Raw genomic sequence first — 27,358 nt, forward strand, 5'->3', positions numbered from 1 at the left:
TGCCCCACTCCCCACTGGCCACTACAGGGGCTCCCTGGCTGCAGCCGCATGCCCAGTGCCTCCCCAGCACTTGCTACCAGAGGGAGCTCCAGGGCACAGGTCAGACCCTGTCACCCAAGACATCCTCCAGCCTGCGGACCTGGCAGATGGACGCTTTCAGCCTGGCCAGGCGTCTGAAGTCCGTTCCCTACTCTTCCCCATCCTTGGCCTGTTTCTGGTTTTTGTTTTGAGACAGGATCTCATTCTGTTGCCCAGGCTGGAGTGCCATGGTGTGATCACGGTTCACTGAAGCTTCAACCTCCTGGGCTCAAGCCATCCTCTCACCTCAGTATCCCAAGTAGGTGGGACCACAGGCATGACCCACCATGCCCTGCTAATTCTTGTATTTTGGGTAGAGATGAGGTTTCGCTACACTGCCCAGGCTGGTCTTGAATTCTTGGGCTCATCGCCTTGGCCTTTTGGGGGCCACGGAAGGCTCTCTGATAAGGGGCTGTTTGGTGGAGGCTGTAGGAACTGGGGGAGCCAGCGGGCAGCCCGGCACAGGGAGAGCTCTCAGATGGAGGGTGAGCAAATGCCCCGAGGTCAGGAGACAGGATCCCCGGTGGGGAACAAGCAGCCCCGTGGCTGTGGGGGCGACATGTCGCGGAGGGCAGACACAGGTTCTGTGGCCCTGTACGGAGGTGACCCACGAGGCACTGGTCAGACCTTTATTGTCCACCGCCCTCCCTCCCTAAACCCAGAACAATCTGGTTTGTTCCCCGTGGTCTCCTGGGCCCCGCCCCAGCCTACACACAGGGACCTCAGAACTGTGGATGTGCCAGGGACCCGTGCCTGTGTCCCAGGGACCACAGTGCCTCTGCCCCTACAGAGGAAGCTCGGGGTCCCAGGTTTGGCTCCCACAAACTGCAGGCTGGGGTGTCCCCAGCCCCAAGGGCCCTGCCTTTCACCCTCTTCCAGCCAGGCCTTGACCCACCCAATATTTGTTCAGGGTGGAGAGGGTCCTCCGCAGCCTTTCCCCTCCTGTCTGCCTCAGCGGGTACCCGTTACCTCCCTCCTGCTCTCACCTCCTCTGCCTGCTCCAGTGCCTACCTGCACCCCCCACCCCTGCTTCCTGACCTCTGTCCCCAGCCTCCCGTTAGCCCGCTGCTTGCCAGTAAGGGCCGGATGCCTGGTGGTTTGATTTCGACACCCAGCCCTTCCACCCACACCCACCTCCCCCGGCCAGCAGAGCTCAGGCCTGAAACCAGCCCTCAAGGTCCTCATAGACCTGGTTGCGGGGCAGGTGCGGGTAGCGGTCACAGATGGCACAGAAACGCTCCCGCCAGTCGGTGAAGAGTCGCACGCGGAGCCTGTCACGCCAGGAAAAGAAGCGTCGGTATCGGCTCTCATTCATGCCGGCGAGGAAAGCTGCCAGCTCTTGGGCTGAGCCAAAGTCATCCACATGTACGAATGCGTCGGCCGGCGCGAAGGCCTCGTAGGTGGCCCGTGGGGGCCCCAGCACCACCGGCACAGTGCCAGCCACAAGTGCGTTGCGCCAGAATTTCTCTGTAATGTAGTCACGGTGTTGAGAGTTCTCAAAGGACAGGTAGAAGCGGTACCGGGCCACGGTGGGCACCAGGCAGCTGGTACACAGCGGCCGTCCACTGGCACGGCCAAAGACGTCCACCCGCAGGTGAGGCACCAGCTGCCGGTACAGCCTGGCACGCAGCTGCCGCTCCTGGAAGTTGCTGACCACCCAGGCGGCCACCCTGCTCTTGGTTGGCAGTGGTGGCAAGGGCCCCGAGTGGGGTTCCAGGCGGCCATAAGGCACAAAGATGTCCGAGTCACGCCGGTAGCTCAGCACCCAGTTGAAGATGCCTCGGAGGCGGCTGAGGCCATGGGTGTGGCTAGGTGACTCCATGGAGGCCCACACCCAGGGCTGCCCTTGTGGCCGCTGGGCCAGGGGCAGGTGGGACCGCCGGGTCTGCAGCTCGCGGTGGTGGAAGACCACGGCGTCGGCGCTGGCCAGCAGGCTTCGGTTGGCACTCAGGTGGCAGCGGGTGATGCCGTAGCGGGTGCAGGTGTCGCCCGGCAGCTCTGGGGGCTGGTCAGTGAAGGGCCAGTGCCAGACAAGGATGGTGATTGTGGGCTGGGGTGCCGGGGTACGCCGAGGGGCTGACCCCAGCAGCCACAGGAGCCAGAAGGCAGCGAGCAGAGCCACCCCGGCCAGGCCCCCCAAGCCCCGCAGCCTCCGGGTGGGGCCGTGCCCTGCAGCAGCACAAGGGAGGGGAGGCTCTGTCACTTGGGCTCAGGGACACCCAAACGCCCCACTCAGCGTCACCCCCATCCTCCCCTCCCAGACTGCCTAGCTCTCCCCAGCCTGGGTTTCCCCCAGGGCCCGACACTCACCAGCATTATTCATCCACAGTCTCCCAGAATCAGTCAGCTAAGACACCCGAGATTCTCAAATCACAGCAGCCGCCAGAGATGCCCTGAAATCACAGCTGCGCCCTGGCTCAGCCCCGCCTGGAACTGTGCTCCTTTTATCTCTGCCCAAGGTGAGGGAACTCAGGGGACCTTCCTGCTCCTGCCCCGCCCCTGCCCCCACAACCTTTGGCATCAACCACTGTCCCCACCCCCATCTCGGGGACTTGCTAGTCCTGGGGCTGCTGGGAGGGGTATAGCCACAAGAGGGGTGCCAAGCCAGGCCAATACGACGCCCCCCCCAGCCCACCCCACTGGTCTCCAGAGAGGCCCAGAGATGTCCAGCTGGGCAGGCAGAGGATGGGGAGGCACAGGCAGGCTCGGCCTAGGGCAGGGAAGGCCCAGGTGCGGGCACCCTGAGCGGAGATGGCCCCCCAGCCCCCACCCAGCTACCCAGGCCTGGGCCTGGGCGCTGCAGACAGCGAGCACACTTCCCCAGAGGGCCAGATGGCTCCTCCCACCGCAGGATCACCCACTTCCCCCAGCTCACCACCACCTGGGCCCTGGTCTCCCAGGAGAATCTTACACATTGCAGATGTGCTGTGCTCAGCTCTTCGCCAGAGGCTGAGGCTCCCAATTGGGCCACCCCACCCCACTCTGCCACCTCTGCCATCTAGGAACCCAGACGCCCGGAGAGGAGGTCTGTCCTGGGGCCCTTAGCCTTCCCACAGGAGCCCAGCGCGTGCCTGCAAGGGCCTGGTCCCAGAGTGAACTGTGGATGGAGGCTGCTTTCTCCTTTTCCCTGTCCAGATCCATGCCCATAGACGCCTCTGACTATAGGCTAGGCCCAGGGTCCCTTCCTCCAGGCTGCAGCAGAGGGGCTTTCCAGGCTGGAAAGGAAAGGAGTCCTTTTGTCCCTGACGCAAGCAGGCTGGGGGCTGGCACCCGTTGCAGGAAGAGGAGAGGACCCAGCCTGAAGAGTCCCTGCTTCCTCTAGCCGGGGCCTGGAGCCTCGGGGCCAGGTTCCTTCTACACCAGCCCATGTTGGGCGTCAGCCAGGCTGGGATGGCCCTGCAGGGTCACCCTGACCCCCAGCCAACACCCCACTCTCAGCCACAGTGGCAGGCTCCCTCAGCTTCACCCCAACCAGATGGCCACTCTGCTGCAAAGGACCTTGTGTGGTCCCAGGCATGGGCAGACCCAGCCCTCATGCCCAATGTGACGTCCTGGAGATCTCAATGCAGGTCAGGCTTGGTTTGTTTGTTCGTTTGTTTGTTTGTTTTCTGAGAAGGAGTCTTGCACTATCGCCCAGGCTGCAATCCCAGCCCTTTGGGAGGCCGAGGCTTGTGGATCACCTGAAGTCAGGATCAAGTGGTGTGATCTTGGCTCACTGCAACCTCCACCTCCTGGGTCCAAGCGATTCTCCTGTCTCAGCCTCCCGAGTAGCTGAGATTACAGGCGCCTGCCACCACGCCCAGCTAATTTTTGTATTTTTAGTAGAGATGGGGTTTTCCCATGTTGGCCAGGCTGGTCTTGAACTCCTGACTTCAGATGATCCACAAGCCTCAGCCTCCCAAAGCGCTTGGATTCCAGGCGTGAGCCACCGTGCCCAGCCAAGTTTGCTTTTTTGTGTGTGGGTTTTTGTTTCTTGGTTTTTGGTTTTTTTGAGACAGGGTCTTGCTCTGTTGCCCAGACTGGAGTGCAGTGGTGCAGTCACGGTTCACTGCTGCCTCAATCTCCTGGGCTCAAGCAATGCTCCCACCTCAGCCTCCCAAGCAGCTGGGTCTATGGGTGTGCATCACCATGCCTGGTTAATTTTTTAAAATTTTTTGTAGAGACAGAGTCTTGCTATGTTGTCCAGGCTGGTTTCAAACTCCTGGGCCCAAGCAATCCTCCCACCTCGGCCTCCCAAAACGCTGGGATTCCGGGAATGAGGACGCGTCTGTCCTGTCAGGTCCTTTGAGGGCTCAGATCGTGTGTCCTGGGAGGAATGGCAACCATGAACTGTTGTCCAGGCCTTTACCCCTCCGAGGGGGCCTGCCTCCCACCACCCCGTCCCTGTCCTGTTCTACTCTAGGGCCCCAGGGGCTGCTGGCCTCTCCCCGGCCCCACAGTGAGTACGAGGCTGCCTTGGGAGGGGGACCAGGCAGCTGGAGACTGAAGTGGGAGGATCCCACTGTGGGGACAGAGGCAAGACTGGGACAGGGTGGTAGTCAGAGGCCCCCACCCCTGTGGCCCAGTGTAGCCTCCGAGCTGAGCTGTGCTGCGGAACTTGTGCAACGGCTAGAGGGAGGAAGGCTGGAGGGAGGGGGGCTGGAGGGAGGGGGACTGGAGGAAGGGTGTTTGGAGGGAGGGGGCCTTGGAGGGAGGGGGCTGGAAGGAGGGGGGCTGGAGGGAGGAACTTGGAGGGAGGGGGCTTGAAGGGGGGGCTGGAGGGAGGGGAGCTGGAGGGAGGGGCTTTGGAGGCAGGAGGGATTGAAGGGAGGGAGGCTGGAGGGAGGGGGTTTGGAGGGAGGGGGGCTGGAGGAAGGGGGTTTGGAGGGACAGGGGCTGGAGGGAGGGGGGCTGGAGGGAGGGGCTTTGGAGGCAGGAGGGATTGAAGGGAGGGAGGCTGGAGGGAGGGGGGCTGGAGGAAGGGGGTTTGGAGGGAGGGGGGCTGGAGGGAGGGGGTTTGGAGGGAGGGGGGCTGGAGGGATGGGGCTTGGAGGGAGGGGGGCTTGGAGAGAGGGGGACTTTCAGGGAAGGAGGTTTGGAGGGAGGGGGGCTGGAGGGAGGGGGCTTGAAGGGTGGGGGGCTTGAAGGGAGGGTGGCTGGAGGGAGGGGAGCTTGGAGGGAGGGGTTCCTGTGGGTATCATGGGAAACTGTCAGCACCTGAGCTGCTTGGTTTAGGGGCTGGCACCAGAGTGGGCAGCCGCCTCCCGCCCCTCCCTTCCAGCCCCCCATGTTTTGGGTGATGACCACAGTGGCACCTGGGCCTTTAATCCCACCCCAGCATACTTTTCTGGCAGGGAGACCCCGGGGAGCCACACCTTGGCTTCAGCCTCATGCCACCCCACCTCTTCTCCCTGCAACGGGCACCCGGTGGCAGCTCCTGCAGGAAGGAGGCCGTCCTGCCGCACCTGCGGGTGACCCGGCCTAGGCTGCCAGAGCCCGCCATCCTTCCTGTTTGTGCTGCCAGGCTGGTGGGGTCCCTTGCCACCGACCTCAGCCGCAGCCAGTCTGCTCCCTTCCTGGGTGGATTTGCAGGAGCCTCCCCCACCCTCTGCCCCTAGCTTGCTCCTCCTTGAGGACCCTGGGCAGGGTGGCTGCCATGGGGCCCAGCCGTGCGTGGGAACCTGCGAACTGGCAAACGGGGCTCGGGGGTTTTGCCCAGAAATGGGTCAGAACGAAAGCCTTTCAGAGGAAAGAAAAGGGCATGAGTCAAAGAGAAAGTTGGGGGGTGGGGGCTCCTCCTCATCTCACCCCACCCAGGCCTCCTGACTCCCTGGGTTTGTGTGGACCCAGGCAGGCAGCCAACCCAGCTCCGTGGTCTGTGGGCATCGTGATGATCAGGACACAAGCTCTTCCCATCTGAGCCTTCACTGTGGGCCAGCTTCCCAGTGGATGACCACGGAAGAGGCCTCAACCCAGTGGGCCCCACTCCAGACCAAGAGCAGACCACTGGCCAGTGCCCCCCGCAGACAGCGGCACCCAGGGCAGCAGCAAGGTGAGGGGCACCCAGCCCCAGCCCGAGGGGCGCCTCAGAGAGCGGGCTGAGCCTGGCTGTCTCCCTGACCCCTCACCTGCTTCACCGGGTTGGCTTGAGCGAGGCAATCCAGATGCGTGTCTCGAGCGCCCCCTGGTGGTGTGCTGCAAAGCTACATGGCCCCAGCGAGAAGAAAGCCGGCCCTTCATCCTCAATAACAAGGTAGAACTGGGGGCTGGAGAGCCCCTCCGACCCCACCTTTGGAAAGGTAAGTGGGTGCACGGAGCCTGGCAGGTGGCCAAGGGGACCCCCAAGTGGAGGGACTGGTCCAGGAGCAGCACGGGGCGGTGCAGCAGGTGAGCCCAGCACCTCCCCTCCCACTTTCGTCCCATCAAGCCCCAGGACGTGGGGGGGATCACGTCTGTGTCCTTGTTCTCCTCCAGGTGGAGCTGCTGAGTGGGGCTCTGGTCCTCCAGGGACCCACTCTGCACCCCAAGTTTTGCCCTGACCTGCTCCTCTGTGTTGCGTGGCTGTAGGGGAGGGCTGCAGCCAGGGACTCTGAACCTGGGGCCGGCCCACCCAGCCTCCCAGAGCCAGAAGCTGGGGAGGTCCTCGCTTCCTAGGGTGTTGGTTCGGGGATCACATGCCCCACATTCTGGGCTAAGCATGGCCCTGCCCCAGCATCTTGCTGGGTTGGGGGCATCTCCGCACAGATGAGTGCCACCCCAGGGTCTCTGCTGGGGTCTGGGCATGTCACCCTTGCGCATCTGTGCTCAGGAGGTCACCAGGTGTGGGCAGTGCACCAAGTGGGGAGGTAGCTGAGGCTGGAAGATGCACATCAGTGCCCCGCTGGGCTTCCTCAAGTGGGAACTGGAGAGGAGCCTGGGCTGCTGGGCCAGGGTCAGCAGGCTTAGGCGGGCTCAGGGCTCAGGGTCAAGCCAGAAACCAAGGTGAAGTCTGCCTCTTGCTGCCACCAGGGCCCTGGGACAGGGATAGCAACAGCAGAAGGTAAAGTGGGAAGGAAGTAATGGGACCCCAGGCAAGGCCGAGCCAGGTCCCAAGCCCAGGATTGGGGTCTCCAGAGTCCCTGGGGGTCCCAGGGCAGCTCACCCACAGCCTGGGGCCTATGGGAGCAAGGGGGCTCCTGATGGCTGGGGGCAGGAGCTTGGACAAAGTTGAAGGCCGTCTGTCTGAATTGGCCGGGGCCAATGAAAGCCAAAAAGCTGGCGTGGTGGCTTATGCCTGTAATCCCACTTTGGGAGGTCAAGGCAGGTGGATCACCTGAGGTCAGGAGTTCGAGACCAGCCTGGCCAACATAGTGAAACCCCGTCTCCACTAAAAATACAACAATTAGCCGGGTGTGGTGGCGGGCACCTGTAATCCCAGCTACTCAGGAGGCTGAGGCAGGAGAATCGCTTGAACCTGGGAGATGGAGATTGCAGATAGCCAAGATCGTATCATTGCACTCCAGCCTGGGTGACAGAGTGAGAGTCTGTCTCAAAAAAAAAAAAAAAAAAAAAAAAAAAAATCCAAAAAGGCGAGTGGGCAGCAGGGTGCTGGGCTGCATGGGGGCCTGTGCCGCAACCGGAGGACCCCAGCCCCCTGCCAATCCTTCCCCAGCTCAGGCCCAACGGCTCCCTTCTCATGCAGCTGCTCTGGGAGGAAGTCCCTCCTTGCCAATCCCTGATAGAATGGGCAACAGGGACCATGGGGACAGGTTAGGGACCCCAAGAAGATGGAACACACTAGGAGGCTGCTCTGGGGACCCTGAGTCAGGCCAGCAGGATAGATGTTGTGACCTGAGGGACTGTGGAGCTCCAGGGGAGCTTCCTAGCCAGTGACACAGTGGCCTGGGCCAGACGCTGCCCTGTGCCCTTGAGTGACACCTGGGCCTCTCTGCACCCACCCGCTTTACCTGTAGCTAATGGCTTAGAGTGAAGGACGGTGGGCATGGGCGTGGGCGTGCCGCATGGGCTCAGCGTCCACCCTGCTCCATGCAGGCACCCATCACACCAGGACCCACATACAGGCTCCCATCACACCCTGCCCCATCACAGCAGTGCCCAGAGGGCTATGGAGGCTTCCAGCTGAGGGCCAGCCCAAGGTCACAGGCAAGGAGTGAGAGGTGAGGGTCAAGGGGGCTTCCTGGTCTGGGTGGGCTCTGGCCCCCAAAACATGTTGCTTAGGTCAAGCCAGTCTCCCCCAGCAGAGGTGAGCAGTTCTCCCCCAGTCTGCCTGGTCCACCCTTTCTCCAGGGACTGTGCCCAGCGGGTCTTATCTTCGCCATGCCAGGTGTGATGGTTAATACTGTCAACTTGATTGGATTGAAGGATACAAAGTATTGATCCTGGGTGTGTCTGTGAGGGTGTTGCCAAAAGAGATTAACATTCGAGTCAGTGGCTGCAGAGGGCAGACCCACCCTTCATCTGGTGGGCACAACCGAATCAGCTGCCAGTGAACATAAAGCAGAGAAATGTGAAAAGGAGACGATGGGCCTCGCCTCCCCGCCTGCATCTTTCTCCCGTGCTGGACGCTTCCTGCCCTCAAACATCGGACTCCAAGTTCCGCTTTGAGACTCAGGCTGGCTCTCCTTGCTCTGCAGCTTGCAGACAGCCTATCGTAGGACCTTGTGATCATGTAAGTTAATACTTAATAAACTCCCCTTTATATATATATATTTCTTTTTTTTTTTTTTTTTTTTTTTTTAACACACAGTCTTGCTGTCTCCAGGCTGGAGCGCGGTGGTGCAATCTCAGCTCACTGCAACCTCCGCCTCTTGGGTTCAAGCAATTCTCTTGCCTTAGCCTCCAGACAGTTGGGACTACAGGCGCCCGCCGCCACGCCTGGCTAATTTTTTGTATTTTAGTAGAGATGGGGTTTTACTGTGTTGTCCAGGCTGGTCTCAAACTCCTGAGCTCAGGCAATCTGCCTGCCTCAGCCTCCCAAAGTGCTGGGATTACAGGCGTGAGCCACCATGCCTGGCCCCCCCTCCATATATATATCTCCTATTAGTTCCGTTCCTTTAAGAGGACCCTGACTGGCCAGGTGCAGTGGCTCACGCCTGTAATCCCAGCACTTTGGGAGGCCAAGGTGGGCAAATCACCTGAGGTTGAGAATTCGAGACCAGCCTGGCCAACATGGAGAAAACTTGTTTCTACTAAAAATACAAAATAAGTTGGGTGTGGTGGCACATGCCTATAATCCCAGCTACCCAGGAGGCTGAGGCAGGAGAATCCCTTGAACCTGGGAGGCAGAGGTTGCGGTGAGCCAAGATCGCACCATTGCACTCCAGCTTGGGCAATAAGAGCGAACCTCCGTCTCAAAAATAAATAAATAAGAGAACCCTGACTAATAATAAGAACACACCAGGGCCGTCTAGGCGCCTAGAACTCCAGACTCCTAATAACCACTGAGGCGCTTCTGAACCCAGTCCTCCTACATCCCCAGTGTCAGTGGGACACAGAGTTTCAGCCCCTGCACCCTGACCTGGTACTGGCCTGATCTGGGCACTTTTGACCACATGGTCCCCCTCCCTCCCTTGGGGCCTTCTTGCTCCAAATTTAGGAGGGGCCAAGTCCCAGCTCCAGGTGTCCAGGCCTCTCCCATCACACCCCTCACCCAGCCCCATGAGTCCACCTGGCTGTGCATAGCTGGTGTCACACAGGTACCTCTGCCTGCCATCCCTTCTCCGCGTGCTGCAGGGCCTGACATCCGCGGTCCCCATGAGAAAATCAGACTCAATGTCTACATCATTTTCCTTCTGCCTGGAGGTGATGGGCACCCACATCCAGGTGTGTGTGGACTGTCCCCTGCTCCAGCTCTCTTTATCACACAGGATGAGGGTCTTTCGGACCGTAGAACCAACTCTGGCCTGGCCCAGCCCTATGCTGCACCGTTCCCCTCTCCCACCTGAGTAGAAGGGTCCGCAGGGGTGAGGCCTGGCTGAGGAGGGTGGGGATGATCCCGTGGCCTCTCCTCCAGCTCCACGGGACAGGAAGGTCCTCCTAATGAGGGGACAGAAAGGCCTCCACCCTCTGGGGGTGCAAGAGCAGACCCCAGGGCCCTCACTTGAAGGTCCATCTACCAGGGCCCCACATGGTAGATGGAGACGGCGGAAGATTAACACAAGCCAGCAACACAGGCAGAAGCCGTAGGTCTGAAATGGACTTTAATTGGCTTTTGTCTCTAGAATTCCCCACCCATTCCTTCGCTCCATGGTTCTCCCTGCCCCTCCAGTCTGGGGGTCCAAACCGAACAGGAGAGGTGCAGGGGACCAGGAGGTCTCCTGGCACAAATGTTTGGGGGTCTCCCTGGCAAGGGATCCCAGGGCCTGAAGCCTAAGGCCCAGTCACAAGCACACAGCATCAAAACATGTTTTTAGTGGGAAGCTCCGGGTCCTGCCCCTCCCCGGGAGTCTCGAGGTCAGGGAACAGGTGGGCGTCTGTCTGCCTCCAGGTCATGGCAGCGCGGGCGGTGAGCCGGGGGCCGGCAGGGGCGCAGACAGTGCGGCGTGGTCAAATAGAGGGTTGCGCACCTCCATTTCCCCGGTCTGCAAACGTGGGTGTCAGGCCGGGCAGTGGGTAGACTGGGGGCATGCTTGCTGGGAGGAAACCCCGGGAGATGGTATGCCCCTCCCTGCACCCTGAGGCACTCACTGGGGCCAGGCCCGGGCACTCGTACACCGTGAAGTCTCCATCCTCATTCTCCTCATCCGAGGAGGCCGTGTCCAGCTCCTTGGGTGGCTCTTTATGCCTGGGTGGGGGGGGATCGCTGGGTCCTCCCCACACCCTCGAGGTGCCAGTGGCCCAGTCTGGAAGTGGGCACTCAGCCCACCTCAGCCCTGGGGTGGCAGGGGAGCAGAGCCCAGGGTGAAGTTGGCCAGGGGAGGTGAGGGTGCAGGGTGGCAGGGGAGGTGAAGGTGAGGGTGCAGGTGAGGGTGGCAGGGCCCGGGGTAAAGTTGACCAAGGGAGGTGGAGGTGGGGATGGGAGGTGGGTGGGAGGGGGTGGCGGGGCCGGGGCAGCCACTCACCGCTCCAGGCACAGCATCTGCTGCCGCTGGTGCTGGTAGTGGTACATCTCCGCGCTGTGTGCCAGCCGCTGGTCCCCAGGCTGTGGGAAGGAGGGGGTGAGGGTCAGGTGGTGGTCAGAGTTGGACGGGAGCCTCAGGGCCGAAGAGGGCTACACACCGAGATCCGGGGCGCTGCAGGTGAGCCGGGGGACTTCGCAGCGGCGTAGTCAGTCTTCTGGGTCAGGCGGATCTCACGCTGCAGCCTGTGGGGAGTGGGGCCTGAGACCTCTGAGCGTGTGGTGCCCTCCCTGCCCTGCCCGCGGCCGCTGGCTCACCTGCACCAGCAGAGAGAGGCTACGGAGAGGGCAGCCACGCCGGCCACACAGAATGCCAGGATCAGCACTGCGGAAGAGGGCGTGTGAGGGCGGCCTCTGCGGGGGGCCCTGCCGCCCCTGCCCACCCCCGACCAAGACCTACCAAGGGCGAGGCCGTCGCCGTGCCCTCCCCGGGGCTCCAGGGGTGACATGTGCACTGGCTCGGATGACACAGGGGAGCCCAGGGAGGTGTGGGGCGTGGGCATGGGGGTTCCTGGAGTGGAGGGGAGGCCCAGCTCCAGCCCCTGTCCCCGTGCTGAGAAGCCCAGGGTGGCTGCGAGAGAGGACAGGTTAGAGCGAGAGCACTGGGCTGGGGACAGGGCCATGGGACACGGGAAGCGGGGGTCTCACCAGGCTCTGGGAGCCGCTGTCGGGCCTTGGGCAGGGGCGGAGTTGAGTGTCCAGACTCCTTCCGGGCAAGCTCCTGGGCCAGGAAGTCAATCTCATCTTCCAGTCTGGGCTGGGGCCGGCCCCCACCTGGGGAGGGTGAGGGACCATCAGGTGGAGGGACCCCGTCCAGGAAGTAGCCCCAGGCCTGGCCTCCCTGTTCCTGGCAGGTTCCTCCCAGGCGCCTGAGGACTGGGAACATGCCTGGGGGCCCTCTCCCTCCTGGATTGCCATGGTGACAGTGTGGGCGCTTCCTGTGAGGGGCAGTGCTTCCCGGAAAGTGGGGGCAGGGCAAGGGGGAGGAGGTGCTAGGGATATGTCCAAAGACCGGGCAGGGGGAGGAAGGAGTGGGATCTCTCGCCCCAACCCATGTCCATAAAGGGCTGGCCAGCACAGCCCCTTCTGCTTCCCCACCTCCAAGCACCTTCTCAGGCAGAGGGGCAGTGACTCCCCAAGGAGTGTGGGAAAGCCGAAGGAAGTCAAGCATCCGGGACCCCTCCCCAGGTCATCAGGAGAACGGGGCAGCCGTCAGGGGTGGGGCTGGTGGTAGGGCCCCAGTGGTGCCCACTGTGGGCTGCACAGTCCAGGCAGACGCTCCCCGGTAGGCAGGCGATGAGCCCACACAGACCCTTACAGCCACTTCTCGGTGCTCCTCTCAACACCCACTCCGGGAAGCCGCTGCTGCTCCCACCCCCAGCACCTCTGAGCAAAGCCCTCACCACACCTACAGTCACTCAGTGACTGACCATCCCGACAGATGCGGCTCAGGCTGGCAGGTGGGGCATACCCAGCACCCAGCCGTGCCAGCACACGTAAACATGTGCCAATGGGTGGACAGGACAGTGAGTAGCGGAAAAGAGCAAGCTGCCTGCGGACGGGGAAGTGGGGGCCTGGAGGGCTTCTGGGCAGACCCCGCAGAGCCCAGGCCCGGGGAGAATGGACCCCTCCTCTCCCATGGCCACTCCAGCATTTCCTATTGTACAGCCCTTCCCCTAGGAGGGCCTGAGTGCCCCAGGCCTGGGTCCAGCTCCATTTGGAAAGGATGGGAAGCTTCGTGGAGAGTGAAGGAGGATTTCCCAGGCCTTGGACCCAACACCCCACAAGGTCCAAGGGCGCTGGGACCACCTGGCACAGGCCTGGGCATCGAGGCTTCTTTTTTTTTTTTTTTTTTTGAGATACAGTCTCGCTCTGTCGCCCAGGCTGGAGTACAGTGGTGCAATCTCGGCTCACTGCAACCTCTGCCTCCCAGGTTAAAGCGATTCTCCTGCCTCAGCCTCCCGAGTAGCTGGGACTACAAGCATGCGCCATCACACCCGGCTATTTTGTTGTTTTGGTAGAGACAGGGTTTCACCTTGTTGGCCAAGCTGGTTTTGAACTCCTGACCTCAAGAAATCCACCTGCCTGGGCCTCCCACAGTGCTGGGACTACAGGCGTGAGCCAGCGTGCCCAGCCGGCCGCTTCTTACAGGGAGAGGTTCACGCAGGGACATCCCCCCATCGACTTCCCCCTTTGCCCTCGTACCCGGAGGCCGGCGCATCCTGGGCACACAGAGCCCTTGCTGGTCCTCCTGGAAGGGTTGAAGGCAGGGCCCACAGGCATGTGCACCAGGGGGACACCGTGCCCGCCTCTTCAGGGCACAGTCCAGGCTCCCGGGACAGGCGGCTGCATCTGGGAAGGAAGCAGAAGGCAGGGCCGGCTCACGGCCCCGCGGGGCTCGGCCCCTGCACATGGCAGCACTGACCACCCCAGAGCTGGCCGGGAGCCGGCCAGGCTTGGTTCTGGCCATTGTTCTGGACAGGCCCTTCCTCCCTGCCGCAGGGGCTCAGAATCAGGAAGCAAACAGTCCTGGAACTTCTCAGAACTACCCTGCCCCTTCCCCTCCCCGGGCCCACTTCCAGGCCTGATAGAGCCCTCAACTCAGAAGCGGAGCCTCACTGTCCGGGCAGTGCTGAGTTCTCTTGGGCAGGGCCGTGCAACCCCACAAGCCCAGTCTCCAGCCTCAACATGCCCCACAGCGAGCCAGGAACCCCATCCAGATTGGGAGTCCCAGAGGGAGGGGCCCAGGTCTGTCGCTGGGGAGCAGCAAACGATGCTGCCAGAGACCTCTCCTTCCCGTGCGGCTCTGCCCTGAACCCAGCACTGAACAAGCGCGCAGCCTGGAAGAAGGGACGCTGCTCCTCCAGCCTCTGGCTCGTCCCCCAGGCACCAAGGAGACCTAAAATGGAGTCTGCTGGCCTCACTGACCTCAGACACAGAACCCAGGCAGGTCACTCCCAAAGCCACACCACCAGGGGCTGCAGTCGGGCTAGGTGGCACCTGAGGGCCTCAGGAGGCCAAGGCTGGCAGTGCTGGGGACGGCAGGCCAGACACTAGTTCCTAACTGCACTTTCATCTCGCTGATGAGGGGCCCAGGCCACGGTACCAGCTGACACGTGTGGCTAATCAGTCTTATCCTGGTGCTGGAGAACGGGGCGAGAGGGCAATAGCCCTCTGCTTCAGTTTCCCCTCGGGGATGCAGAAGCTGAGTTGCCTCAAAGCTAAGGAATGTCCCCAGTCACGGCGAGCCAGTGGAGCCAGGGGAACCCCAGCAGGGCCATCAACCCTGCTTGAGGAGTCTGCGGTGGGACCTCGGGCTAACCAGGACTCTTCCTCTCTGCCCAGCCCCACACTGCACACTGCAGGCAGGGCCACTGGGGCCACACGGGGCATCTGTCCTTCTCCAGACCTTGGCTGGCTGGCTGGCTTGGTTTCCTTGGTAACCTGACACTCAGGGCCCTCAGGCTGTCGGCTTCCCTTCGAGGCAGTTCCAGCAGCCTCAGCAGCTGCAGTGGCAGGTGGGCACAGGAGCCAATGCCAGGCACTGCCCACCCTCCATGACCTGGGGCAGCAGCCTCAGTATCAGTGGGCCAGGACTTGGGCATGTTAAACATTAAACCTGTGCCAGCAGGTCCACCTGGGCCCACCCGCCAGCTTGGCATCTGGCGAATGAGGCAGTCCCTACCCCTGTGCTGATAACCCACAGTCCACTACGCCAAAGGCAGGGGCCTGAGGTACAAAGCCGGCTCTAGGGTCTGGCTTCCAGGCCCCTCCCAGACCCTTATTCCCCAGCCCAGGAGCCTCCATCCCCCACTTCCTCCTCCTGAGAGGTCTCAGGAACAAGAGCAGCTGGAGAGTGGCTGGCACCCCCCACCACTCAACGTCTGGGCTGCCTGAGGGCCCTCCCTTCCAAGCACTGGGCACTGGGAGTTGGGGGGCTGCCTAGGGAGGGCCCTGCTAGGTCTCCTGGTGAGGCAGACACGAAGCCACAGAGGCCGGTGAACTGAGGACTGGCACCCGCCACCCACTTGGCCTCAGCACAGCAGCTGCAGCCCCGTTTCCTGAATAGGTGGCCTCCGCCTTTCCTGGCTGACCACACTGACTCTCGGAAGCCTGTCCTGTTCATGCCCACCTCCCATCCAGGGGCACTGTGCCCAGGAGGAAGCCAGCCTCACTCTGGTCTCTTGAGACCACACGTGCAGAACCAGGCTGCCCAGGTCAGCGCCTCAGCTGCGCCACAACCCACTTAACTTGTGCATGCCTCAGTTTCCTTGCCTGTAAAATGGGCTCACAGTACCTCTTCTGCAGGGCTACCAGGAATGCAGTCACAGTCTCCCAGTTCAGTCCACCCAGAAAAAGGTCAGCTTTGTATCCTGGGTTCCTACAGGGAGCTCTGCTCTCTGGAACCTCAGGACCCATCTGTGCAGCTGGACCCTGGGCTTATCACCCTCCTCCGGAGTCCACCTGCAGCCCTCAGTCCCAAAGAGAATGCCAGTGCCCTCCAGGGCAGGGGCTGCAGGAGGAGGCTCTGAGGCTACAACAGCCTCCCCACACTGAAGCTAGAACAGGACTCCGAGCCGGCGCCATCAAGTGTCCCCGGAACTTCAGCACCCACCATGGCGCACAAGGCCGGTGCCCAGCGCCACCCAAGGAGTGAGGACAGGCAGAGTAGCACTAGGCCCCGACCCCGGGATGCGCACGGGCAGCGAAGCCGGCGGGCACTCAGGGTCAGCCCGCACCCGCAGGAGCCCCGAACACGGACACACACAGAGACGCAGGCAGACTCCCAGCGGGCCCGCCCAGAGCCAGATGGCCGCGGCACGGAGGCCTGAGTCAGATGGGTTCCCTGCGGAAGAAGCCAGGAACCTCAGGTTCGCCTCCGGGAACCGGCAGAAACCCCATCCGGGGCGGCCTTTCGGAGGCTCCACGCTGCGCCCACCAGCCGGGCCTGTTTATTCCATCCTGGGCGAGGCGGGGCCGCCGCCACTAGCGGACCAGGCCTGCAGGGCCTGCGGGCCTGGGAAGGACGACGGCGGCGGCGCCCAGCAACCCGGTCCCCGCCCGGCGATCCCGGCCCCGGGGCGCCCCGCGGCTTGCGCCCAGCGCGCTCGCTCACCCGGGTGGCCGGCGGCGGCTCCACGTAGGGCGGCGCCGAGGACGAGGCCGGAGAGCAGCAGCCGCAGCAGCCGCAGGTGCCGCGGGGAGGGCGGAGGCAGCGGCGTCGCCATCCTTCAACGCCGCCGCCGGGGCAGCATGGCACCGCGAGGCCGGGGGCTCGGCGCGGGCTCCGGGCTCCGCGTCGGGAGCAGCGGAGGCAGCTGGGGAGGACGAAGGGGAAAGAGGAGGCGGAGGCCAAGGAGAAGGAGGAGGAAGAGGAAAGGCACGGGCGGCGGCGCTGACGCTGCAGCAAGGATCCGGGATGGAGGCGCCGGCGAGGCGCGCGCCCGGAGACTGCGCCTGCGCGCTCCACCTGCGGGGGAGGCAGGGCCGCTCCAGGCTGCGCCCGCTCCCCCTGCGCCAGTTCTGGTCCCCTCTCCGGGCCGCTCTGTACCTCTCTCGGCCTCAGGGTGTCTCGACACCTGCGGCCTCCGGGGCCGGTGCAGTTCCCAGAAGTCCGGCTGGGTTTGGGCCGGGGGTGGGTGTCTCCGGGATGCGCTCCCTTCTGGCCTCTTCCCGGTAGGACTCTCAACCCCTCACCCGCACCCGCGATGGGGCAGAGGACCTGTATGGGCCTAGCCTCGCGAGCGCACAGGGACACAGGAGCGCCGGGCTCACGCAGACAGGTGCTCACAAGCTGAGCAGGTGCGCAGGGAGGCACAGGTGTGCCCACAGAGGCACGGGCACCCCCACTCGCGGGAAAAGCAAATACAGGAACGCAGAACGGCCCTGGCCCCGACTGCAGCTTTGGCTGGAGCCGGCGGCCGCGCTCAGTGAGGCCACCAGGGGGCAAGAGTGACCCGGAGCCACTGAGGACTGCAGCTGGGAGCTGTCCAAGGTGTTCACGGTCCCCAGGTGAACCCTTTAGCTCCCCCAGGACAATGGGCATTTTTTTTTTTCTTTGAGACAAAGTCTCTGTCGCCCAGGCTGGAGTGCAGTGGTGCCATTTCGGCCCACTGCAACCTCCACCTCCCGGGTTCAAGTGATTCTCGTGCCTCTGCCTCCCGAGTAGCTGGGATTACAGGCGCGTGCCACCATGCTGGGCTAATTTTTGTATTTTTAGTAGAGACGGGGTTTCACCATGTTGGCTCAGCTGGTCTTGAACTCCTGACCTCGGGTGATACGCCAGCCTCAGCCTCCCAAAGTGCTGGGATTACAGGCGTGAGCCACTGTGCCCAGCTGACAATGGGCATCTCTGATGCCCCCCTTGCACCTCACCTGTTGCCTCCCAAGAGCACGCCCATCCCATCCCACTAGAAACCTCCCTCGACTAGTCATTCAGAGAACAAGAGTGAGACCTCCAACCTGGGATGTCCCCTTGGTCCTTCCAGTCTCAGAACTCCAAAGCTGGGGCTGGCTGCCCTCAGGTTTATCAAATGACTAAAAAAAAAAAAAAAAAAAAAAAAAAAAAAAGGCTGGGCGCGGTGGCTCAAGCCTGTAATCCCAGCACTTTGAGAGGCCAAGACGGGTGGATCACGAGGTCAGGAGATCGAGACCATCCTGGCTAACACGGTGAAACCCCGTCTCTACTAAAAAATACGAAAAAACTAGCCGGGCAAGGTGGCGGGCGCCTGTAGTCCCAGCTACTCGGGAGGCTGAGGCAGGAGAATGGCGCAAACCCAGGAGGAGGAGCTTGCAGTGAGCTGAGATCCGGCCACTGCACTCCAGCCTGGCCGACAGAGTGAGACTCCGTCTCAAAAAACAAAAACAAAAACAAAAACAAACAAAAAAACAGGTGTAAGGGGGAAGGAGGAGCAGGATAAGAACCACCATCCTCCCAGGACACTGAACAGAGAGACAGCGTCTAAGCTCACTTCTCAGAAAGTTGAGGAGGTGAGTGGGCAAGACCAGGCCTTCCCATCCTGGAGAAAACTGGCTTGGGGAGGGGCTGTGGGGCCTGGCCGGGGCTGCAGGATGCCTCTTGGAAGTGTAGGACACTCAGTCCCAGGTGAGAAGGGCCCCAGGTGAGAAGGGCAAGATGCTCTGTGACAGTGCATGGCCTGGCTCCACAGCCAGGTTCTGTGCAAGATTCCCCTCTCTGGGTTCTGGTCCTGATCTCATCTCCCACCCCTGTGCCACCTCCTGATGAGGACCTGCCCTCCCTCCACTCTCTACCAGCACTGACTGCCCCCTAGGAAGCCGCCTGGCTGGCTGCCACCCGCTCTCCACCACCTCCCTGACCCCTACCCTCCAGTGAGTGGTACAGACTCACTGTACTAGGACCCAACCTCCAGTCTGGCTTTGGTCACCAACGCAGATCTGGATGTGATGGTTTTGGGGAACTCTGCTGGCCAGAGAAGACTCAAGGTCCCAGGAACGCTCCATCGGGCCAGCCATTCCTGCAGCTACTCTAGGCTGCCACGGCACAGCAGGGGAGCAGCCAGTGCCCCAGGCCTGGCTCCAGAGCAGAAAGCAGTAGGGAGGGCTGGTGTCCACCCTCAGGGCCAGGGGCAGGCCCGTGCTGCCAGAACAGCGGGAAGGTGGGGCACAGGCCACAGCAAGGATGCCCCACCCCACAGACACTCTCCTTTCACGTCTCTAGGAAAATCTTTTTATTACAAAATTTTTACAAGTAGGTGCTGGGCTGGCTGCCAGCCCATGGGCTGTGACCCTCCCCAGTAAAGACTCAGACCCCACAGACGGAGCCTCTAAGGGCTGATTCTCAGAACCAAGGCCCCACTCCCTGGAGACCCAGCCCTGAGGAGGAGGACGAGGAGCATGGGGCCTGCAGTGATGCCCAGGCTGAAGCGGCTCAGGGAGCTGGATTGATCGCTCTTTGCCCACCGGGGCCCCTGTGGGTACCAGAGTCTCAGTTCCCATTTCCTGGGCTGCCTTAGGGGCAGAGACGCTGAGGGTGGGGTGGAGGGATGGAGAATACAGTGCTGGAGTGGAGGGATGGAGCATACAGTGGGAGGGTGGAGGAGTGGGGGATGGAGGATGGGTGGAGGAATGCAGGGTACAGGGGCGGGGAGAGAGGTAGGTACAGGGGTGGGGGTGGGTGGAGGGGTGGGGATACAGCGGTGGGGGGAGTGATGGCACATCTTCCCCCACCGGCCCCTAAATGGTGCTTGGCAGCTTGGCGGAGTGCACCTGACGCAGCAGCAGGACAAGCGCAGCCAGCAGCGCGGAGGCGAAGAGCAGCAGGAGGACGACCCAGGAGCTGAAATCCGTGCCCTTGCGCAGCCCCGGCGGGTCGGCGGGGATCAGGTTGGTCAGGTTCAGCATGTAGCCGAGCGCCCAGCCCACTGCAGTGTCCGCGGCCTGCGGCGAAGGGCGTGGCTTCAGCTCCCGAGAGGCCCCGCCCCCCCCAAGGATGGCCCCGCTCCGCTCCGGCCCCAGCCCACCTTCTTCTGGAAGATCACGCCGCCGAAGGCGCGCTCGTCGAATCCGTAGCCGCGACTCAGCAGCTGCTGCACGAACATGGCCCCGGCGCAGTAGTCGGCCAGGTGGGCCTGTTGCCCCGGCACCCGAGCTTGCAGCTGGGATGTGGGCAGGGCACAGTCAGGCAGGCGACCCCCAGGAGGTCTCCGCCCCACGGGGAGAGGGGGCCGGCGGCGTGCTTCACCCCTCCCCAGACACACACAGGCAGTGCAAGGCCAGAGACCACCACACAGGCCCGGACACGAATGGCAAGACTGAGTCTAAGGGGCACCCCTGGCTGGGCACGCTTCCATCCCTCCCCAGCCAGCGCCGGTGTCTGGAAGGCCAGTGAGAAGGGACAGCAGGCATGGCCACCAGGGAGCTGGGGCAGCAACACGTTGGTGTGTGGCCAGGGGAACAGGACGAGCTCCAGGCCTGAGTCCCAACCTCCCCCACCCCAGTCTGTCTGAGACTAGGCCCTGGGAGGACGAGATAGGGCCTCGCTCACCACCCCAGTCCTGGGACAGCTTGTATGTTTCTCTTGGAGTCTCCGGTGGGCACACTCCCTGTGCCCAGCCCCACTTCCATCTTCCCTGGCATGGCACCATGGAGGGACCAGTGGCAGAGCCAGAAACCTGGGCACTGGCCTCCCCTCTGCCCTCCGGATCTGGGATGAGGGTCGGGCCTGGCAAAGCTTCTCCAGCCCGCCCGACTTGTTCACAGCCTCCCGGCCACATCCCCGCCACCTCTGGAGTCAGCCTGATGCCTGCCATCGCCCCCACTGCATCGGGTACTCCGAGAGGCCCCTCCATGCAGGGCTGGGGAGGTACGCGGACATGAAGGCTGAGCCCTTCCACACAGCCCTGGAGGAGGGGGAGCGGGACTCACCTGAGCCCAGGTCTGGTTGCAGACGTTCACTGCAGCTGCCTCCAGCTGCTGTAGGGTGGCCACAGGTAGCCCCATGGAAGTCCGCAAGAAGTCCACCGTGTAGAAGAAGGCAGAGAAGGCCTGTAAGGGGGCACAGGCATGCTGTGAGCAGACCCCAGCAGCTCAGGGCACCTGCCGCCACCCGTCTGCCCCTACTCACGATAAAGTTCCCAGCCACTGGGGGCTGGAAGACCCCATTGAAAGAGCATCGGGAGAAGGGGCAGGAGGAGAAGCTGAAGAGCCCAGAAACCAGATCTCGGCAGAGGTGGGGGTCACTGCTTCCCGACAGGCTGACCCGCGCGCTGCTGTTGAAGGTCTGGGGCCGCTGGGCCACAGTGCATGGTGACTGGTACACATCCCCGAGCAGCACGTGGGTGGAAAAGCCCCTTGGCCAGCAGGGGTGGAAGCTGTGGGTCTGGGGGAATCACCAGCATGACAGGGCGGCACCACCGCCACTCCAGAGGACCAGCCTGACGAACCTCCCCCAGGTCTCACTCTGGCAACCTCACTTTGTGCTCAGGGGCAATCCATGGTTCCCCACTGCCTGCTTGACAGATCCCAACGCCCCTGACCAGGCTCCCTCTGACAGATGTCCCTGGCCCTCCTTCTCCAGGCCCAACCCAGCCACTGGCCCTTTGCTCACGCTCTGACCCTCCCACCTGTCTTTCTAGCCAATTAAAGCCCAGCCTGGAGAAGCTTTCCACAGCACGGTGGCTGTCCAGGCTCCGCTCCAGGAGGGGACGGTGCAGTGCAGGTCAGCCAGGGTGGAGGGGCACCTGGAGAGCGCTGGCCAGCAGCCTCTGGAGGACCTGGTCACGGCCGTAGCAGAGGAAGCTGTGGGTGTAGACTCGGTAATGCTGGCCGTAGAGACGCAGCTGGACCTCACTGGCTCTGTCCTCAGCCGGACTGGTCGTCTCAAAGGTGATCTGGGTGGAGGCACCCCCCAGGTCCATGGCCCCCAGCGTCCCCTTCCGTGGCCGGAACCACCGGCCCACCCAGCCGTACTGTGGAGAGGGATGTGTGGGGTCAACCAGGGACTGAGGGCACCCATGCCCCCTGGCTCTTTGGCTAGCTGCTGGGCCCACCTTGATGAAGTTCTCCAGCAGGTAGTTGGCAGTCACCCAGCCAAACACCCCCTCTTCCTGCCCCGAGAGGATGCGTGCACCCCGGAAGTCAAAGGGGTACTGGGTCAGTGTGTGCGTCACTGCCGTGAGCACACTGGTTGAGGCCTCTGGATTGGTCAGGCTGCAAAACACAGAGAACTCCAAGAGGCCTCCTCCCCAGGTGGCCGTGAGCCTGCTGTGGCAGTACTTGGGGTCCACCCCACAAGGGGTCACAGCCAAAAGCTATCATGGGGACAGGGCACAGGCACACTCACTTGAGCAGGCGCATACCCGCTGTGGCTCCCAGGTAGAGGGGCGTGCCCGCATGTCTCTCTTTGGGCACATCCCGAAGCGCCTGTTCAAGGCATCCAACAAGACTCTGGCCAGCTCCAGAAGGGTTGTCTGCGTAGCTGGAGATGCCCCCGCCTAGAGGAAGGCAGAGAGATGAGCCTGTGCCTCACAGGCAGCCCGTAGGTGGGCCGTAGGCCAGGAGAGTAAGAGTGGGGGTAGGGGCCATGGGCTCCCCGACCAGGTGGCACACCTTCCCAGCTTCAGCCCCCAGAAATGCCCAGATTAGAGACAAAGGGGCCCAGCCGCCACCTAGAGACCGAGGCTGCTGCCTGCTGAGAGGGTGTGAGTGCAGGTGCTAGGACAAACCCCTGGGTATGGTCGACCCAGGTTGGCCTCCTGGGGCCTGCCTGGGTGTGCCCACCAGGCCCCCAGACCTCCTCCTGCTCCATCTGGGGCACAGAAGCCAATATTGGGCCCAGCAAGGCCCAAACCTCCTACCTGCTGCCTGGGCTTCCTTTCTAGAATGCGAACGACTCCTGGCCCCACCCAGGCGGAGGGGGCCCAGCCTCTCTTTCTTTCCAGGGCTTCTGCCTGGAGTGAGCCCCACCCAACAGTAAGCAGAAGGCCCTAAGTGCTTGGAAATGCACCGGCTAAGGCTGGAGAGGGCCCCAGAGACCCTGCAGTGAGTGGATGTCCTGGCTGGGCTGGGTTGGGTCTTACCTGGAACATCACAGGAGCTGTGCTGGCCCACAATGCCTGTGTCGTTCTCCTTGTCTGCCGGCCACTTGTAGATAAACATGGACGTGTGTGAAGAGCCAGCGTCCAGGACAATGCCGTACTGGGGGGAGGGGAAGGGAGTCAGCCTGGGGTGTCTGGGGGCCCTGACACCCTGACACCAAACATGAAGTTGGGTGCCTCCAGTTTGCCACCCCCTTACACGCAGTCATGTGCCAAGCCTCATGCTAAAGCTCAGAGGAGGCCAGGACAACTGTGGTTGGAAGGAGAATGGCGGCGGGAGGTGACTCTTCCCTCCTGACTACCTGAAGCCAGCATGCCAGGGTCTGGGCAGCAGCCTTCCTGGCAAGGGCAGACTGAAGGACTGAGTCAGCGATAGAGGGACAGAGGGTCCCCAGGGACTTTTCCTTGGGGCACAAGGTCCCCAGGCTCAGGGAGAGGAAGCTCTGCTGCAGGAGGAGCCCCCTAGAGTCCCTCTTCCTTCCCCTCTTCCTTCCTCCCCTCTCTCCTTCCAACTTCTCTGACCCAACCTGAGGATGCAGGAGGCAGGGCCCAGGATGCAGGAGGCGGGGCCCAGGTGAAGAAGGTCCGCCAAGGCTGGCCGTGGGCCTCAGAGCCAGGTCAGCTCTGAAGACAGGTTGTCCCTAGGCCTCCAAGCCAGGGCCAGAGAGAGAAGTTGGCCCTGCCCTGCTGGGGGCGCTGGGTGGGCGTTCCTGCAGACCTGGGTGGCACGAGCTTATAAATGCCCCTTTCCAGCTCCTGCCCCAGCATCCTGGATCCACTGGGAAAGCTGGGGACCAGTCTCCCAGGCCCAGGGGCCAATTCCAGCCTGTGAGAGGGCTGCACCAGTCCATCCCCACCAAGGTCTCCCCAGAGCCCAGAGCATCAACAAGCCAGGGTGTGCACCACCACCCAGCCGTCCTGCAGAACCGCAGAGCTGCCCGCTTCTGACTCCCCATCGGGCTGGGGGGCTTGGCTCTCCACCCCACCCTCCACAAGCCCAATAAAGGGTTAAAGGGGCCGGTCAGGAGGTCCCTGGGCGTGCTGGAGTGGAGATCCGGGCTAGCCTGCTCCAACTTTTTGAGGACCCGTCAGGGCTGCTCCGGTCAAGCCCTCCTCTCGGTCTGGGCCAACCTTGTGTCCCAGAGGGGGTCCTGGGCCTGTGGATCCCTATCTGGGCTGAATACCCAGTTGATGTGCCTCTAATCACACCCTCCGGGGCGGCAGCACAGGGCAGAAGTGGCCCAGAGTGCCCCTGGAGGCCCGCACAGGGCTGGGGGCGGGCGTCTGGCAGCACCCAGGGGGCATCGCCGGGGCTGCATCCCGGGAGCGGGGACACAGCCTCTGGGCTGCGTTGACGGGCTCGGCGGCGAGCGCGGAGTTCCCGGGATTTGTTCCTCCGGCACCGCGTCGTCCTGGAAGCGACACCGCCACCCCGCGTACCTGGTTGGGGAGCGCAGAGCGCGGAACCCGGGACCCCACCCAGCCCTCCAGGAGCAGAGCGCGGTGGGGGTCTTGGGCTGACCCTGCTCGGGTTCCCAGCCGCGCACCCCTTCCCCGGCTCCCGGGCCCGGCCCGCTGCTCCCCGGACTTGCGCTGGGTGCCCGGGCGCGCACCTTGAGGGCGGGCGGCTCCCGGATGTCGCGGGTGGGGACGCACAGCAGTAGGAGCCCGGCGAGGCCCGCGGCGGCCAGTAGCAGCGGCGGCAGCAGTGACCGCACCTTCCCGGCCATGGGCGGGCGGGCGCGCGGGAGGACGACGAGTGGAGCCAGAGAGTGCGGGGAGCCGGAGGCGAAGGCGGGCTGGGCCGTGGGACCGTGGGGTAGGGACCCCGGGGCGGGACGAGGGGCGGGAGGCCGGGCGGGCCCGCTCCCGCCCCCGCCCCCGCCCCCGTCCCCGTCCCGCCCACCACCGGCCACGCCCACGGGCGGACGGGTTCCGCCTCTGCGCCCGAGCTCCGGCGGTCCGGCCCGCGCAGGTGAGACGCGGGCGCGGCTGAGTCACCGGCGCTGCTCCCCCTCTCCCGGGTCTCAGCCCGGGCGCCCCGCGGCTACGGCCCACCTTCCCCTTCCCGCCCACTCAGCAAGGGGATCCCCTGGCCGTGGAGGCAGGAGACCTGGCGTGGGGGTGGGCGGGCGAGGCTGGCTCGGAGGGTCCGGCTCTCCGCTTTTCCCGTGCCCGGGAAAGGAGGCCAGACTAGTTTGCAGGAATGAGGCACTGTCGGCTGCGGTGTCACGCGGGCCCCGGCCTGGGGACTCAGGAGGAAGCCGAGGGTCAGCACCTGCTTGTGGAGCAAGGCCCTGACGCCAACTCCCAGGGCTGGTGAGGACCAGGCTGGCCTGCGGGATGCCCTCCCGGCCAGCGAGGATCTGCCAGCCTGCGGCGCTGAGCTAGCGCAGGGCAGCTCCAGAGACACTCATCTGACCCAGGCCGGACCTACCCTTGAGGCCCAGTCAGATCCACCTCACCTGGGCCCTGTACTGAGGTGAAGGTGAGGACGCAGGGGCGGGGAAGAGCAGAGACGGCCCAGGTCACACTGAGCCTAGAAACAGAAGAGAAGCAGCACAGACTGGGCCAAAGGTCCCTGCCTCCCAGCCCAAGGCCTAGGCAGCTCCTGCTGTCCCTCTGCCTGAGGGACCCAGAGGCTTGGGCTGCGGAGGCCAGAGGAGGCTTCCCCAGGACGGAGGCAGGCAGGGCCTCTACACGGCCTGAAAGACAAGGAAGAGGGTCCCCAGGCCAGGTTTGGGGTGCGGGTTAGCAACGGGGACGTCCCCAGGCTTCTGGGGACGGCTGGGGCAGGCGAAGCACAGCTGGCCCTAGACGCAAGCCCTGCCCCCTCCGCCCTACGACATGGCTGGCCTTTCGGCTCTGAGGCCTCACAGGCCCCGCATGCCAGTCTGGCCAGGGCCGCCCCCTTCGCGCCTGCTGCAAAGTGGGAATTTTTGTCCCAATAATTCCAGCCTCACAGCCTCAGGGAGCCACGAGGCAAGGCCACCAGGGAGTGCAGGCTGCTGGGGACCAAAGGGCAGCCCCACAGGGCAGGGTCCAGACCATGCCTGGCCTTCTGGAACGGGCAGTGACAATTGTGCCAGGATTGCCGCCTGGGCTGAGGGTCTGGCGCCACGGGCCCAGCAAAGGCATCTTTCTTCCACCTCAGGACCCCAAAGGGAGGGGTGGGAACCCTGGGAAGCCTCTGTGGTGCCTCACAGCCTCACGGCCCAGCCTGGCTGGGCCCAGCAGACAGTCTCTGGGTGTGGCCAGTGCTAAGCTCCAGGCCCCAGGCCCCAGTTTCCCCCACCGACACCAGGCCTTTCTTCCACCCCAGACAGCCCAGAGGAGGGAGAGGCACGCACAGTGCACATCACGCCTGAAAAGGAAGGAACAAAGGGAGCCCAGAGGCAGGGTGCTATGACCCCCACTGGCCTGCAGTGCCCCCACGTCCTTCCAGGCCCAGCGGGGCTTTCTGGTGTTCTGGACTCTTTTCATGGACAAAAAGCCCAGGCCAGGGAGCAGGAGGCCTGCCAGGTCTGAGAGGATGGGGAGGGAGAGGGGATCTGGACTCTGCCCTGGGGAGACAGGCTCATGGCCGAGTGCCCAGCTTCGCCTGGGGAGGGAGAGGCAGGGAGCCGAGAGCGGCCAGGACAAAGGCTGAGGCTGAACTCTCTTTGAGACAGAGTGAGGGCGGGGGAACGCCCCTTCCTGGCATGGACTCGGGGCCCCTGGAAGGCGGACTTGGGAGAGCGTCAGAGGGAAGTTGGCAGGAGCTGAAGGGGTGGAGGGGGGCTCTGGGTGGGGCAGCCCTTGGCCTCCAAGACCCTCTAGGGGATGGGGTCTCCAGATGCGCTGCACGTGTCCTGGCCCAGGCTGAGCTGGAAACATGCGGATGCAGAGAGGTTAGGGGAGAACCCCTGGGGGAGGAAACTCAAAGCCTCCCTCCCAAACAGGGCTCAGACCTCCCAGGGAGGGGGCTTTCCTGAGGCCTGCTGAGATCTTGGCTGCCCTGCCTCAGTGTTCCCATCAGAAACTGGTGCTGTGTGGCTCACATCTGTAATTCTAGCACTTTGGGTGAGCTGAGGCAGGTAGATCACTTGAGGTCAGGAGTTCAAGACCAGCCTGGCCAACATGGTGAAACCCCGTCTCTACAAAATACAAAATACAAAAATTAGCCGGTGGTGGGCCGGGCGCGGTGGCTCACTCCTGTAATCCCAGCACTTTGGAAGGCTGAGGTGGGTGGATCACGAGGTCAGGAGATCAAGACCATCCTGGCTAACAGGGTGAAACCCTGTCTCTACTAAAAATACTAAAAAATTAGCCGGGCGTGGTGGCAGGCACCTGTAGTCCCAGCTACTAGGGAGGCTGAGGCAGGAAAATGGTATAAACCCGGAAGGTGGAGCTTGCAGTGAGCCGAGATCGAACCACTGTACTCCAGCCTGGACGACAGAGCGAGACACCATCTCAAAAGTAAAAGAAAAAAAGAAACTTGTGCTGGGGCCGAAACACCGTAATTGTTTAATTGTGAAAGGCCTTTCACTCACTGCTCCCTTTCTTCAGGTACTCATTAAGTCATTCAACAAACGCTTGCTGAGTACCTCCTGTGGGCCAAAAGCATACC

The 27,358-nt window shown here is 63.0% G+C and overlaps 4 protein-coding genes across 6 annotated transcripts; 1 reads left to right on the forward strand and 3 right to left on the reverse strand.

Moving 5' to 3' along the window:
• Positions 1-219: 219 nt before the first annotated feature.
• Positions 220-2,587, reverse strand: FUT7 (fucosyltransferase 7). Its single transcript, XM_008005541.3, has 2 exons — positions 2,389-2,587; positions 220-2,247 (listed from the first exon to the last, which is right to left on the reverse strand). Exons 1-2 carry the CDS (start codon positions 2,399-2,401, stop codon positions 1,232-1,234), a joined length of 1,029 nt encoding a protein of 342 aa, XP_008003732.1. The 5' UTR covers positions 2,402-2,587; the 3' UTR covers positions 220-1,231.
• A 149-nt stretch (positions 2,588-2,736) lies between these two features.
• On the forward strand, positions 2,737-7,266 carry LOC103239589 (chromosome 12 C9orf139 homolog). Its single transcript, XM_008005540.3, is given in 3 exon segments — positions 2,737-3,612; positions 5,460-5,617; positions 5,619-7,266. Coding segments are annotated over 3 exon segments (591 nt in total). The 5' UTR covers positions 2,737-3,444; the 3' UTR covers positions 5,884-7,266.
• Positions 7,267-10,239: 2,973 nt separating this feature from the next.
• NPDC1 (neural proliferation, differentiation and control 1) lies at positions 10,240-16,643 on the reverse strand. 2 transcript variants are annotated; one of them, XM_008005538.3, is made up of 9 exons: positions 16,290-16,643; positions 13,379-13,525; positions 11,822-11,947; positions 11,574-11,744; positions 11,432-11,498; positions 11,275-11,359; positions 11,118-11,197; positions 10,744-10,840; positions 10,240-10,637 (listed from the first exon to the last, which is right to left on the reverse strand). In XM_008005538.3, the coding sequence occupies exons 1-9, from the start codon at positions 16,399-16,401 to the stop codon at positions 10,545-10,547; spliced, it is 978 nt and encodes a 325-aa protein (XP_008003729.1). In that variant the 5' UTR covers positions 16,402-16,643; the 3' UTR covers positions 10,240-10,544. The 2 variants fall into 2 exon arrangements, with proteins under 2 accessions (XP_008003729.1, XP_008003728.1); XM_008005537.3 differs by lacking the exon at positions 16,290-16,643 and having other exon boundaries at positions 13,379-13,755.
• A 2,226-nt stretch (positions 16,644-18,869) lies between these two features.
• On the reverse strand, positions 18,870-24,592 carry ENTPD2 (ectonucleoside triphosphate diphosphohydrolase 2). 2 transcript variants are annotated; one of them, XM_008005535.3, is made up of 9 exons: positions 24,363-24,591; positions 22,732-22,849; positions 21,996-22,146; positions 21,703-21,862; positions 21,394-21,621; positions 20,778-21,032; positions 20,579-20,698; positions 19,675-19,809; positions 18,870-19,591 (listed from the first exon to the last, which is right to left on the reverse strand). In XM_008005535.3, the coding sequence occupies exons 1-9, from the start codon at positions 24,477-24,479 to the stop codon at positions 19,388-19,390; spliced, it is 1,488 nt and encodes a 495-aa protein (XP_008003726.3). In that variant the 5' UTR covers positions 24,480-24,591; the 3' UTR covers positions 18,870-19,387. The 2 variants fall into 2 exon arrangements, with proteins under 2 accessions (XP_008003726.3, XP_008003727.2); XM_008005536.3 differs by lacking the exon at positions 20,778-21,032 and having other exon boundaries at positions 24,363-24,592.
• Positions 24,593-27,358: the final 2,766 nt, after the last annotated feature.

The sequence above is a fragment of the Chlorocebus sabaeus genome, chromosome 12 (assembly GCF_047675955.1).
Source record: "Chlorocebus sabaeus isolate Y175 chromosome 12, mChlSab1.0.hap1, whole genome shotgun sequence".
NCBI lineage: Eukaryota > Metazoa > Chordata > Mammalia > Primates > Cercopithecidae > Chlorocebus > Chlorocebus sabaeus.